The sequence below is a fragment of the Echeneis naucrates genome, chromosome 9 (genome assembly GCF_900963305.1).
Source record: "Echeneis naucrates chromosome 9, fEcheNa1.1, whole genome shotgun sequence".
Taxonomy (NCBI): Eukaryota; Metazoa; Chordata; class Actinopteri; order Carangiformes; family Echeneidae; genus Echeneis; species Echeneis naucrates.
The window spans coordinates 12678383-12692570 of record NC_042519.1 but is presented as its reverse complement, the minus strand read 5'-3'; the positions used below and the strand labels follow the sequence as shown (position 1 = coordinate 12692570).

The following is a 14188-nucleotide window of genomic DNA, read 5'->3' as shown; positions in this document are numbered from 1 at the left end:
GGTGGAGCTGAACGCACGTCAATCTTAAGTCCCAGAAACCAGGTTGTGTAAATTCTTCGTCTCCCTGCCAAAGCAACAGCATGATTCATCATTACCTAGCTAGTAGAGTAATACAATGTGCTGTCAAGTGACAAGTGTGGAGGTTTGGCTGCGGTCCAGTACATCACTGTGGATCCTATTAAACTGTCCTGTGAACGCTGCAGTACAGTGCTGGCAGTGTGGCAGCTGTGTGCACGCGTCCGACATGTGACCTCGCTTTCTGGACAAATAACCAAACATCTGAACAATATTTAAACAATATTTGAGTCTACCCATTCAGCTGTCCGCTTTCAGTTGTTAAGGCTGTATTAAATGCATGCATTTTGTACTATGTTTTCATGTACTTTGCCTATTTTATTCATACTTTTTTGTTGGATATCAGTGTGGTTTCCTTCTTTAGGTCTTGCATTCACAGCTGCATTTTTATTTTTTATTTTTTGCAATCACTGTTTTCTGTCAAAAATTTTATTTCAACAAATAAACATCTCTACCCTACTGAATACCCACTCGACATGTCAGTTTTCATTTATTGTCTTTTTCAACGCATTTTTTAACATCTCATCTCATCCACCCACATTCTATTGTTGCACTTGATATAAAGCTCAGGGTTAGAGTTGTTTGTGTATCTGTGTGAATGGGAGTGTGTGCCCAAAGCTTTCAGGGTTTACCACAGCACTGCTGCCTCAGGATATTGTTTTTTATTTAAAGATTTTCATAACCTCTATTCTATTTACAAAGCAAAGTCCAACACACTTTTTCAGTTGCCAGTCTGTCAAAAGTCTATTAAAACAACAATAATACTTTGATTAAATTCAGAGTTATTGCAGGATCACAGGAGCTGATATCTTCACTCGAGAAGAATTTATTGTCTTTTTGTTTCAAGGCGAGGATTCCTTCAGTGCTCATTCTTCATGATCAGATTTTCACCTGGATATGTAGCATCTGCACGAGTGTCCACCTTTAATAAAATGGCGGTAAAAACACTGAACAGAAGTTTTGCATGAAAGTGTTTCTTCCTGTGACACTCACATGGACGCAGGATACATCAGTAGGACCTGTGAGCTTTAACATATGTTAGCGCAGCTTGTTTTGAGCTGTCCAGCATTTTTCAAAGTTTGGATTCCTTCAGTGTTAATCATTCAGGAGGTTTTGGCCAGGAGCCAAATTGTAAGGAGAGGTCTCCTCCTTGCAGTGCAAACCAAACAGACCACATATTTAAAACCTATTAAAATGCAGAATAAGGCAGCTTCAAATCAAAAATCCATTTTTCTCTGATGTTCCTGTGTGGACATAGGCGGTTAGGACGGTCTAGAAGAGGGGCTAGCTGCTCAGCTGCTAAGTTATCATACAGACATGTAATTACTACTGTAAAATCCTGCATCCATTTCAAGGTTAAAGTTAAGGTTAAGATTATAGAATGTGATGCGATGTGACTTAGAAGAACAAGACAGCACTCAACTGGTTTATTATGGCCATCTGACACTTCACTCACCTGAGTTTTCATCCACTCTCTCCTCTACAGTGTGGTCCTTCTGATGCACCCACTCGCTGTTGCACTTGAAGTAAATCTGTGTGGCAGGAGTTGCCTTGCAGTAGAGATTGACAGGTTTATTCTTGACAATGTAACCTTCCTCGGGTTCAAACAGGAAGTGAGGCAAGGGCTCTGGTGGGTCAGAGGGGAAAGTCTCTGGAAGCTCACTCAGACTCAGGAAGTCATCATCATCTCTAACTGTGGGAGAAAGAAAATGAAATGGTTAGATTTATGACAGCCAATGCTGTGGTGGAGAATATTTTTCACATTCTGGCTTAATCGGTCTTTGTTTTATCAACACGCTTTGACGAATAACAGGACAGCACAGTCAGTTCAGACAGAATATGCTGCATTCTTTCAATCCTTCTTTCTCATTCTATGTTTCACAACAGTGAGCAGCATTGTCTAACCCTTTCCCCCCCTGAAATGCGTGAGGACTAGACACTGCCGTTTTCATCTGGTCACTAATCACTGATATCACAAACCAGTGACCTGGACAGGGAACAATTTTCCTCCACTGAGCCATAAAATGCACCTTTAATCAGCACCTGATTGTGGTGTCCATTTGTGGACCATGACAAATTGATAGAGAAGAAGCAGACGAGAGAGGGAGACATGAGGTGGGTCACAATGCCTGATTTCCTTCTAAATCAATGATCTAACCCTCGTGCAAAAATTTAATGCGCAGTTTAGAATAATTCCATTCAAAAGACTACTTTAACTGTATGCATGACTGAGATGACTGTACCAGAAAACTGAACTTCACTGAACACAATATTGTTGGATTTGTCTACCTGATCAACTAAACTCAGTGTGAGTATAAAAGTCCCAGCCATTACAGAATAGCTGATTTGGACATTAGCTTCCGGCAACATTATGGAAATCTAAACAAACAAACAAAACCACACAACTTTAGCCTGCCCCTCTTTATTCAGCAAGCAAAGAAAATGTATTACATACCCACCAACACCTTGAAGCACAACTACTTGAAACTCATACAAGTTTAATCCCTCACAGACAGGCTGGGGTATCAACTTATCAACTTAATGCACAGTTCAAGGTCTTTGTGCGACTCAAATCAAGGTTGCATCCAAAACCAGTCACTCATTCACCCCTCCTTTCGAACTATCTAGACAGTTCTATCTCAGGGACAAGGTGGTGAGCTCATCAGTAAAACTCAAACACATAATTGGCTAAACTTCTCCACACTTTTGCTTTGTCTTTCACCATGAGTGCAATGCACAACAGTGTGTATTGGCTGGTTTGGGAAAATCAGCTGTACATTACTTGCCACGGTGCTTAGTTGGACACATTAGTAAAAATAATTCTCATGATACATTTGAATAGCACAACAAAATGGCAAACTCGCTATAAATGAGCCCACTATTTCACTAAGTCCTAAACCTTTAATGCAACATTTGTCTTAAATTATGCAACGCAGGAAAGTAGAGAAGGATATGGGCCAGAAAGGAAGTGGACAGACAGACAGACGGACAGATAGTCAAGAGGAAACAGCTACACAGACAGAGCAGTCAACACTGAGGGCATCATCAACTTTCTTATTCTCCTTCTTCCTGCTTTCTCTCACTTTCTTATTCTCACACTGTTGTGAGCCTGTCCAAACTTCACTCCCACCCCCAGCTTCAATTAAAAGGACACCAAGGAGGTTTTGTTACCAGGTTGCCAAGGTCTCCAAAACACACTAGATTATAAAAGCAGGTGGGAGAAAGAGGCCTTTCTTTCTTTTTTTTGCCACTGACACACATATGTGAATGCAGATTCTTCATTAAAACTGTCATTTTCAGTCAGCCTGTGTGAGTTAGTGCGTTCTTCTGTGTGTGACTGCCTGTGAGTTGTGGGAAAATTTCAACAAAACCTTTGTGACATAGAGCTTCAAGGTCAACATCTTTTTTTCAGTCCTGTGTCCAATGTGCCATGGCTGCAGACACACAGAAAAAGAAAAACACAAATTTACCCAACAAAAGTCTACACAAAATTGTGCATCCTAATGTTATGTGTGTGTGTGTGTGTGTGTGTGTGCGTGCGGTTGCGATCCCTATCTCAGAGAATAGTGGTGTGGTGTGACTCTGTGGGCTAGGAGCTAAAAGCAGCTTAGGTAAAACAACAAGACAAAAATAGGGGCAGAGTAAATGGGCATCGCCCAACTTTGATGTCATGGAGCTGACATTTTCTCTCGTTCTTCTCTAATTAGTTCTGTGACAGTATGAAAATTGGTAGACATTCTCCCCATATAATTAAATTTTCTCCCATTCTTGGTCATTTATCCAGCATCATGTTCACCCATTTCTCTGCCAATCTCATTTCTCACTCTCACCGCACTGCCTTCTCTTTAGCGACTGCACTATTCTTGTTAGTTTATGCTTCTCCACCACTCTGCTTTACACCCCTCCCTCTTTTCACTTTGACCCAACAACCATTCTCACCCTCATCTGTCATTCTGAGCTGTGGAAAAAGGGGGCTGGGGGGGGTGTTCCAGTACTCTGGAGCAACAGCTATAAATTATTGATTGGCATAGGAAACACGATATCCAGAGAAAATGGTGGGTAGAATAGAGAGAAGGGGAGCGATGAGAGGGAAGTTTTCCCATGAATAAAAGCTTTGTCTCAAAAAAGTCTAGTTAACTTGCTCCTTTGCAACATCCTTTCTTCCGTCTTCTCACCAACTCACTTTTCCTCTTGGTTTTATATTTCCTTTCTCTTCCTAAATCTTTTTTTCTTCTTGTTTCTGATCCTCTTTACCCCCACTTCTCTCTCTTGATCTCCTGACAGGGTGAATTACTGATCCTAACAGCCCAGCTCATAAATGTCTTGCCTGAATGCTGTCATCAATAATGGATGGCTGTAGCAGAACAATGTCCAGGTTCAATTTATGATATGTAGTAAATATGTACCAGGGGCAAAAACCACATTTATTCCCCCGTTCACACCTATAAGGCGGCCCTCTTCAGAAAAACTGACAAACTGAAACAATAAATATCTGTAAGTGTGTTGGGACAGATGTCAGGAAAAGTGACCCATCATCATTGTGTGTCACTGACTACGTGATAGATTGATCAATAGGAGTGGAAAGAAAGGAGAGGGATAGATTGAGGAAGGAAACACTAACCAAATGGGTCACAGATAACTACAATTGTCATATCTTTTAAGACATGACCAGCATTTTCAGAGAGTAGGGCTGATGAATTCAGACGTTTGAAACCATGTCTGCCTCCTAAAGCAAATCAAACCAAGCCATATAGGGTCAAAATGCCTCATGGGTAGGAATGTGTGTCTGTTTGAGTGTGTATAATAGGCATTTGTTTTATCAGTAAGTGGTCTATGATGTGTATCAGTGCAGTAGCCGTGGAAATCATGAGATCATACTCCTTAGCGTCTTATCTGTTAGTTGGAATCAGCAGCAGCTGAAAAAATAAATGTGTACTGAGAAACAGACAGACAGGCGTACATGCACGCGCACACACACACACACACACACACAAACACAGACAGTGTAAATAGACTGACAAGAACAATTTTAAAACTGGTACCCCTTTACCCCAAATCATCCATTATTATTTATTTACCCCAGCCATTACTGACAACAATACACATACAGGCACAGAATACAAAGCAAACACAGCTGAGGCATCCCTGTCTATCCCAGAAACTTTTGCTGCCAAATTGTACAAGTCAAACACAGACAAAAATAAAGTGCACGCAACTCCACAAATACAAAGTACTCAAAGAAAGACATAAGGGACACATATTTCTCCCTTTCCTCCCTACGCACACACATACACATTGTTCTCAAGAACAGGAAAATTTGAATGTCCCTCCTCAACACTCATTACCCCCTCTCTACTCTCTCCATCACATCCAATTGAAACGCCCTATTTGAATCTTAAAAAGGCTTAGGGAGGTAATTCACAGTGTTTAGAGAGATGAAGAGAGAGATGAAAACTGAGAGAGAAAGTGAGGGATGGTGAGACAGCAGAGAAATAGCGTAGTATTGGTGTGGAATGAGATATTTGATGTCGCGCTTTACCCATACACACACAGACACACAACAGGCCACTTTACACATACTTGTGTAGGGCAGAGAAAAACCTGCACACAGGAGGCACACAAGCAGGCAAGCAAACCCACAAGGGCATATTTTCGTTTGATCAGACACACAGAGGTAAACTTGTGCATGCAGCGCCCATTCTGTTTATACATGCCCACAAACACACAGACACAATGGTAAAGATGGGATCATCCTGGGCACTATAAAGAGTAACCCTTCAGTATTTCAGCAGCTCCATAAATACTCTGAACTAGCTGCTCTCTCACTCTCTTTCTCTCTCTTGCATTCAAGCTTTCATTTGCTGACAGTGTTGTTTTAAGAAAACAACAAATGGGTTTTATTGTTCTCCCTTTTGGAATCTTCCATTTGGGGATTCATTGCTCAACTTTAACTTAAGAGTTTACCCATCCACTATTTAATTATTCATGTTTTGAAACAATAGCTTCACATCTGGGTAAGAATTTCTTTACACAGAAAATAAACCTATGACCACAGTATGAGGAGTGCGTATTACTGTTCACGGCAGGTACAGTAGCATGCAGAATACTACAAAGCCTTCCTTCAATGAAATGCTACATAAAGAAGTGTAGCCTTAACATGTTGTGATATACACAGTATAGGATGCAAACAACCAATGAAGTCCCTTTGCCTGTCCAGGGTGACCCCGCCCTCACCCAGAGTAAACTGGGATTGGCTCCAGCACACCCCATGACCTGGAAATGGATGGATTGATGGATGGATGGATGCCTGTGTATATTCTCATTCATCCAGGTCATTGTCATATCAGACTAGTGAGGACTAGTCAGATGGCTGCGCCATGAACTGATGAAGCCCCTTGGGTAAGAGGCGAAACGTCTTTGGCAAGCCTAAGTCCAGTTGCTTTCGATTCAGTTGTTGGCCAGATAGGATGGATGGATGAAATCCTTTAGGAACATTTCTTTTTCACAATCAGGGATTTCATAGAAAAAACAACTATTAGTTATAGTAATTACACAGTTTCAATCTTCTCATCTTTCTTCCTTTCTATCATATAATTCAGTTTTTTTCCCTCTCTTCTTAATTCAGAGTTGTATTTGGGGGTAAGGGGTTCAGATGAGAAAGATAAAACAAGCACCAGCAAATTTGTGTTGCTTGACAAACAGCATAACACATGCAGCATGCAGGTGTGGGGTTGTGTTCATCTCTCTGAGTCAGATCACTTTATAAAAGAAGAGACCGAGTGTGGGCAAAGAGTCAGTTGAGCTTCTTGACGCAGCATGCCAGGGAATTATGCACCGTGTCCTGGGGTGTCATATCCCTTTCAAAACAAGACACCACATGGCAACACATAATCTGCGTCCACTTGAAACTTAATCAAGGTCTTATCCTCAATTGGCACATTAAGAAAAGCCACTTTATTCAAGACAAGGTTGCAGAGTAAGAGAACTTAATCACTTCATTATCTTTGACTAAAGGGATCATTTCAATTTACATATACTTTATTATTAACTTTAAAACAAACTTACATAGTCAAACAAATGTCAGTCTTTCTATAATTCATATCCTTCCAAACAGTATTACACAAATTTTGTGTTGAGACGTGTCAATTTTACTGTCGAGTACCATTTGAGCCTGTAGGTACTAGATTTCATTACATTTTCCTGTTTATTGAGCATTTAAACCAAGTCTAACACTAAAGAACATGAGCATTATCTTGGATGGGAGAGAATCTTCTCTGAGACAGGGCCAACCATGACTGTTTGATAACAGAAATAACCCCAGGAACATACAGTACTGACAGCACAGCGCACTGCTTGTCATAGCCAATTATATATCCAACAGGGTTTCAGAGTTATACTAGGAAATTCATAATAGCAGAGAATACTTTCAAAGCTAGAGTCTCTCAGTATGGGAGCAGACGGTGACAGCTGTTTGGCGTCTTCAGGCTTTTATTTTGTGTGACATATAAGGCCCCATCTAAAGCCTGGAACTAAATTTATGGCCCTGACTGCAGAGAGGTGACTCTTTCAGAGTACAGCTGGCCTCAGTTATGAACGAAGTAAAGAAGGCCTAGCATTAGACAACTGAAGAAAAAAAAGAGGTTTTAAACTTCATCCTTACTGAGAGTGATGTTTGCATATTAGAGAAAGAGAAAAACTATCAAAAAAGAAACAAACATTACAAATCAAAGAGTATTAGCAACAATTTAGTGAAGTTATGCACCTCTTTGAGAAGACATCACTGTGTGTTAAACTGTCTACATTGATTACAGCAGGGGTTGGCAACCTTTGTGACATGGAATGCCAGTTTGAAAATTTCTTCTCAACGAGTGTGTCATTGTCACAGGGCTTAAAGTAAAAAAATATATATATATAAAAAAATCCTAAGCCTGAAGTTTTTTCAGGAGTAAATACATTTACTACAGAAAACTACAGTTCAGTTCAATTAAGAACAGCACCAAAACTATTAAAGCTTACTCTACATCATCTCCAACAGTGACTTTGATGGAAAAAAAAAAAAAAAAAGCTGTCTTTGATGCTGCGTTCACTAAAACTTGGAATGAGAATTCTATATCCCACCTCTGAAAGCAGCATTCCTCTCATTCCATTGAGAAGCAAAATCAAGTGACTGCTCTAACCTGACAATATCCCGCATCAATTAGTCTTTTTTTTTTTTTTTTATGTTGATTATGACACAAAATATAAAAAACAACATGTGCAATGTTTCTGCAGTAAAAAAGTTGAGGGAACTAGCTTGTTTGTCATACCTGGACACAGCCCATTTAATTGAATCTGCTCTGTCGGCTTGGTCTTTGAAAGTCTCTGGTTCGTCTCAAAGTGCCACTTGATGTTCAGCACACAACATTTTCACAACAGAAAGTGCACCCAGCACAGTCTTTCAAAAATAAACAGCCAAGCTCTTGTGTCCATAAGGACACAAATGCCCTCATTTTAGCCTTTTTGGAAGCCAGTGGCGTTGCCATTTTGACAATATCTGTAATGCGTGGGTCTTTCGGAATGTGGGTGGGACCGTGACTACAAATCAAACTTTATTTGTATAGCACTTTCCACGCATTGAAATCGTATCTCAAAGTGTGCTGCAGGGATTGTTTGTCACTCAAACTCAAAAATCAGGACACACATATAGCAAGGATTGTCATAACACTGAGGTGCCAGTGTGCCATTGTTTATGCCACGGCGTGCCACCCATGGCTCACGTGCCAAAGGTTGCCGACCCCTGGACTACAGTGACATTTTGGGGTAAAGGCCTGGTTAGGCCCAGTTGGACTCCATCTCATTAATTATGAATAGACTGGAATATCTTCATGGACCCAGCGACCTGACCCCAGATAAGCGGATGAACATGGATGAATGGATCTTCATGGACACATAGACACAAATTCGGCAGTGTCAGTGACTGTGACTTTTATAAGTCACAGTCACTTTAATACTACTGTAATGCTGTGTGCCTATGCAATTGTATACATTTGTGCATGCATGTGCATTTATTAGTACCTTGTGTTAGTACCTTGTGCTTCTTATTTCCTCTGCACTAGCAAATTAGCATAATTAGAAGATCTGCATGTGCGAATACACACTGGAAGAGTAATTAAGGTGTCTAGAGGGTATACTGAGATCGTCATGAATCTATGTCAGCATCAGTCAATAGCCGCTTTAATCTTTTACCACTCCATGTGTTTGAAAATATCTCTGCATGAATGTATATTTCCATGAGACGCTGAAGGCCTATTTTGATTGGGCTAAGCTTCTGTCTTATGACTAGCCTCCAAAAAAACCTGCTTATATTTGAAGCACATTCTTTACTATTTTAATGAGTGTTTATTCAGTATGTTTTAGTTTTTAGCAGGCCAGGCAGAATTCAAGATAAAAGAGGACTTATTAAAGAGATAAATAGTAAGGAAAGATGAAAAAGAAATGCATCAGTCGTAAGGAAGTCCGCCACTGAACTTTATGCATAAACACCATTTTAGATAACAGCTGAGAGTCACACTGAGACAGTCACAGTTGTACATACATCAGATGTATGTACAACTGGGAACAGTCTTTTTAAGCAAGAACATGGAAGCAGATGATGAGTGGGCGTTTGCAGGTAGGTAGGGAGAGAGCGCTCATTTGCTTTATATATATATATATCACACATACTTCATAGGAGTAGGGGGATATTTGCATGTATGCTTACCCTGAATTACAACCGACGCAGCTGTTGTTCGATTCTGCATTACTGTACAGCTTTACCCTCAGCTTTGTCTTTCCTCTTCCACTCATGCTTCTGCTTTCTGCCCTAATGTAGCTCTCTTGCTTCAAGTATCTTTTCGCAGGTGACTTTCTGAGCTATTTCTTCCTCACTCCATTTTTTTTTTTATACTGGAAAGTAATGTGTTTCTGAGAGGCAAAGTGAGAGACAGAGAAAGGGGAAAGGTACACAGGATAAAGTATGAAGAACTGAGGAATGAGAAAGCTGCATGTTTTTCAGAAAATGCCTCTTAAACCAGTACTTATCTCCAGTCTCTCTGCAGTGCGTGTGCCAACTTAGCTGTATGGATTCACCTTACTGGACAGCCGTGGATGGTCTACAATAGGGGTTTATATCTGATTTAGCTCTGTCAAGGTTCATCACCAAGCAAAAGGGCTTTGGCAATGGCTTTTCAGATGTTTCTGTCATATGGCTGAGTGCATGAGTTGAACTGTGAATGCCAAACCATTAGCCACCGTGATTTTCTGTTCAAGTCCCCTGTTATGCTGCCGGTTTTCCACTTCTTCCTCTAAACTAGGTCAATGGCATGAGAACCAGTAATGGCCAGCCATTTACAGCAAGCTTCCTCTCTCCTATGTCACCCTCTCCAGCTTTCTGTAGTTACGTACGCTAAAAACCAAACTCAAGAGGACGTGCATGTCAGTATCCTGTCAAATTGCCTAAACAATCACATCACATTCACATCAACATAATACTTGTGTGTTCCTTTTGCTAAACACGAGGATTGCAGTTTACAATCTATTGCAAGCGTAATCCGCAAAACTGTTTATTCACAGGGTTTGCCTGAAACGGAATCATGCAGTGATACTGTATCAACACCATAATGAGAAAGAAAAGCATCCAAGCAGGAGACAAACAGATGAAATGGGAAAAACCTGCAACCACATGGACAGTGACAATGAAAATCATTATAGCTATTTCACAATTATCAAGTCTCATTTTGTATTTCACACATACATACATGCACAGCACGCATAATTCACAGTCAGAATATCTCATTCATAGGCATAGTGTTACGCGAGCTTGTGGAGCTACAGACATGTGCAAGATGCTGTGTTATGTTATCTTCCAGATGGATTCTGTCTCCCTTATCCCAGGCCTGAGGGAAAAGCCAAGTTTCACTTTCATTCATGTTCTACTATCACAACTCTGCATCACCATTAATACAAGCAGTCAGCGCAGGGCAGTACATTAGAATTTTAAACCATTGGGCAGGAAAGGACTTCTATTTTCAGGGAGATAGGATGATGTTTTTCAGGGCGGCTGACAGCTGATAGTATGGCTGACTAGTTGTGCGTACATGTGTGCTGTATGTGATCCATGGCTCACTGTTCACCTGGCTGTCTCTGTTCACTCTATCTCTGCATAGTTTCCTCTCGTGAAGGTCTGTCTGTTTTTATGACTTTTTCTCCTTGTGCTCCAATATGCTTCTACACTCATTTTAATCTTGATGTACGACGTCTTGTCTGATTCCCTTACAAACCTGATTACGGTCAGATTTTCTGTGCATTCTTCTCATTTTTTCTGTGCCTCGGAGCACCGACATAGATTTAAACCATCCCTTTCACTTTGGTCCCTTCCCCAGGGACACATTTCACATCAACCTCAAACCACCCACCCTTTTTTGTGCACGAATAGGTCTCCGCTTCTATATTTTCTCTGTTGTTTTGTCCGCTGTTCTTCCCCTATCACATTTCTTCTCATCTCTATTTCCCCCTCTTCCCTTCACAAAGGAATTAAAAAGCCATGCGCAGCTCAATTTGGTAGATCATCTATTTGGTGAGTAAAAACGGGACAATGTGCGCACGCACGCACACGCACGCACACACACACACACACACACACACACACACACACACACATACGTACAAATCAAAATAAAAAGATGGCCTCAACTCAAATGATTAAGAACAGCTTATGGGCTTATTTCATTTGAAGATTTTCCCATATTTTGGCTAGTTGATTCAGAGCTGAAGATAAAATTGGATCAGACATTTCACTGCTCATGCCTTTCTCCATCTGGAGGCTCACTGTCTCTCTCCTGCCTTCTTATCCCTCCTCTCTACCATCTCCCAATTCCTTACGACCGCATGACTCGCCAAACTCTCCTCCACTGCTTTCTTCCTCTTCCTCTTCTCAGTCCTCCCTTCATCCTTTCCCTTCCATCTCTCTCTGGCATCTTTCCACAATTAACACCCTCATCTTCTATTCCCCATTTCTCGCCTTTCCAATCTTCACTGTTTTCTGTCTTTTTGCCTCCCTGCTTTGTTCTCTGGCAACCTTCCACTAACTGACCCCCCCCCCCCCCACACTTCATCTAAAACTCCTCTTTCTTCACTACTTCAGTTGCACTCTATATCCTTTCCTCCCTCCTCCCGTTCTCTTTAGGTCACTATAAATAGAGCCTCAAAGGGGTTTCATAATGGACTTCTGCCTCTGACCTTATTACAGACACATTACTGACCATGCTTCTCTCTCTTGCCATCTCTCTATGGTCTCTGGCTCTCATGCATAACCACAGACAGAGCAGGATTGTTTCTCACATTTCTCTTACCTCAATAATGCTTACACAGGATCTACAAACTGCAACTAAGTATGTAAATATTAGCAACACCCCTGTTTTTCTTTTTCTTTTTCTTTTCCCTTTTGCTCTCTCCTTGGCTTCACAGCGGATTCTCACTGAGGCGTTTCCACTCACAGATTTGCTGTCCTGTGGGTCTCCCATTTTGCCACTATTTGTCACATAATTTCCTCCTAATTTTAACATCAGGCACCACTTGGAATCAGGAAAACTGCATTATTTGTGTTCTGCAGGGATTTTTCCCAGTGGTGAATAAAAAAAAAACAACACTGCTCTATTCTTGTGCTAAACTAAAAAAACATAATTAGTGTTGCCTTGGCAGCAAGTTAATGAGCTAGCTCACCACTGCTTACTGGTATGTCATTTTGGAATCACTGTGAGTTTGTCTGGGTGTGAGGCAGATGAGAAAGAAAATCAATACAGGCTGCAAGTTATTCCTTTAGCACCATCTTAACTCATTTGTCCCCCTTTCTGTCTGATTTTCTGGTGCCTGAGTTCTAATAAACTTTTATCTTGGGTCCACTGCCCTCTCAAGTACTCATTTCTGAAATGAGCTGTGCTCGAGCTTGTGGGAATTACAGCAGTGGTCACTGAGCAAAAGGAACAACAATTCAACTTTGAGGAAATGTGTCTCTCTTTCTCCCTCTCTGTGTGTGGAATGTGAGTATGAAAGTATAAAAAAGAGCCATCAGAAACAGCCTTACTTTACTTTTATAGTTATTTTGATCAAATCTGAAGTCTTTTAAAATCATGAAAAGGGCTTAGAAAGGCTTTGGTAGGCCTGGGGAAATATGAATCACTCCTAAATTCAAGCAACAAAATAAGAAACAAATGAATCAATAAATAACATGTCCCTGAATGAAATCTGCCATGCCGGTTTCACACTAGCCATCCCAGCCTGAGCTACACAAAACCTGAAGGGTTTTGACACATCTGGGCTTGGTTCTGACCTAGCTCTTAAATATGACTGAAACAAATTATACACACAACACATTACAATTAAGTGTCATTTTACTGATTGAAATACAATGAAGCACTAATTGCAATGCAGTGATATTTCCATACTAGGCTACTTAAGTCTTTCATAAATGCAGATCTGTGCAGTAGAAGCAAAACAGGCTGTGTCCAGCCACTTAGTAAAACTGAATGTGGTGGGACTTTGAGAATAATAAAGAGTGAAACAGGGATTTTCAAGGATTTAGCCAGGTAATGAGAACTGAAGCTGAGAAAGGACTGATTTATTTGTTTCCTGGACAAGGGGAACAGTCTCAATCTGAAACTTTAGGCCTCTGTAATAAATTGTATCATTATAATATGTTAATTTATCTATACACCCATAAAATCAATATAGCATACAGTATTCCATTGGTACGGCATACACAAAACTTCATGCAGTACATAGTCCACAGCACAAGCTATGTTCATCCTTGCTATTTAAGACGAGCGTTATGTGGATATTAAAAATTCATGTCCAACCAATACTTAAGTCTAAGATGGCTACAGCATTAACCTCAACATGCCACCTTTGTGTTCTTAGCACTGTAAACTGCACTCGTAAGCATAAATATGGAGTTCCTCTCTCAGCAGCAGGGAGTGTGTACTTCTACAGAGTAGAACTGTCCTAGTTGTTCACTCACACTTACAGTGAAAACAATCTCCACTTCACGGGCACCAGAGAAATACATGGGCTCCCGTTGGCATGGATAAACACACAGCTA

General features: G+C 40.7%; 1 protein-coding gene across 2 annotated transcripts in view; it reads right to left on the bottom strand.

Moving 5' to 3' along the window:
- The window catches only part of unc5ca (unc-5 netrin receptor Ca), a 167902-nt gene that overhangs the window by 82228 nt on the left and 71486 nt on the right, over window positions 1–14188 (bottom strand). For both annotated transcript variants that reach the window (XM_029510806.1, XM_029510807.1), the window contains exon 2: window positions 1532–1768. In XM_029510806.1, the coding sequence (XP_029366666.1) occupies window positions 1532–1768 (237 nt within the window). The remainder of the gene's footprint in view (window positions 1–1531; window positions 1769–14188) is intronic.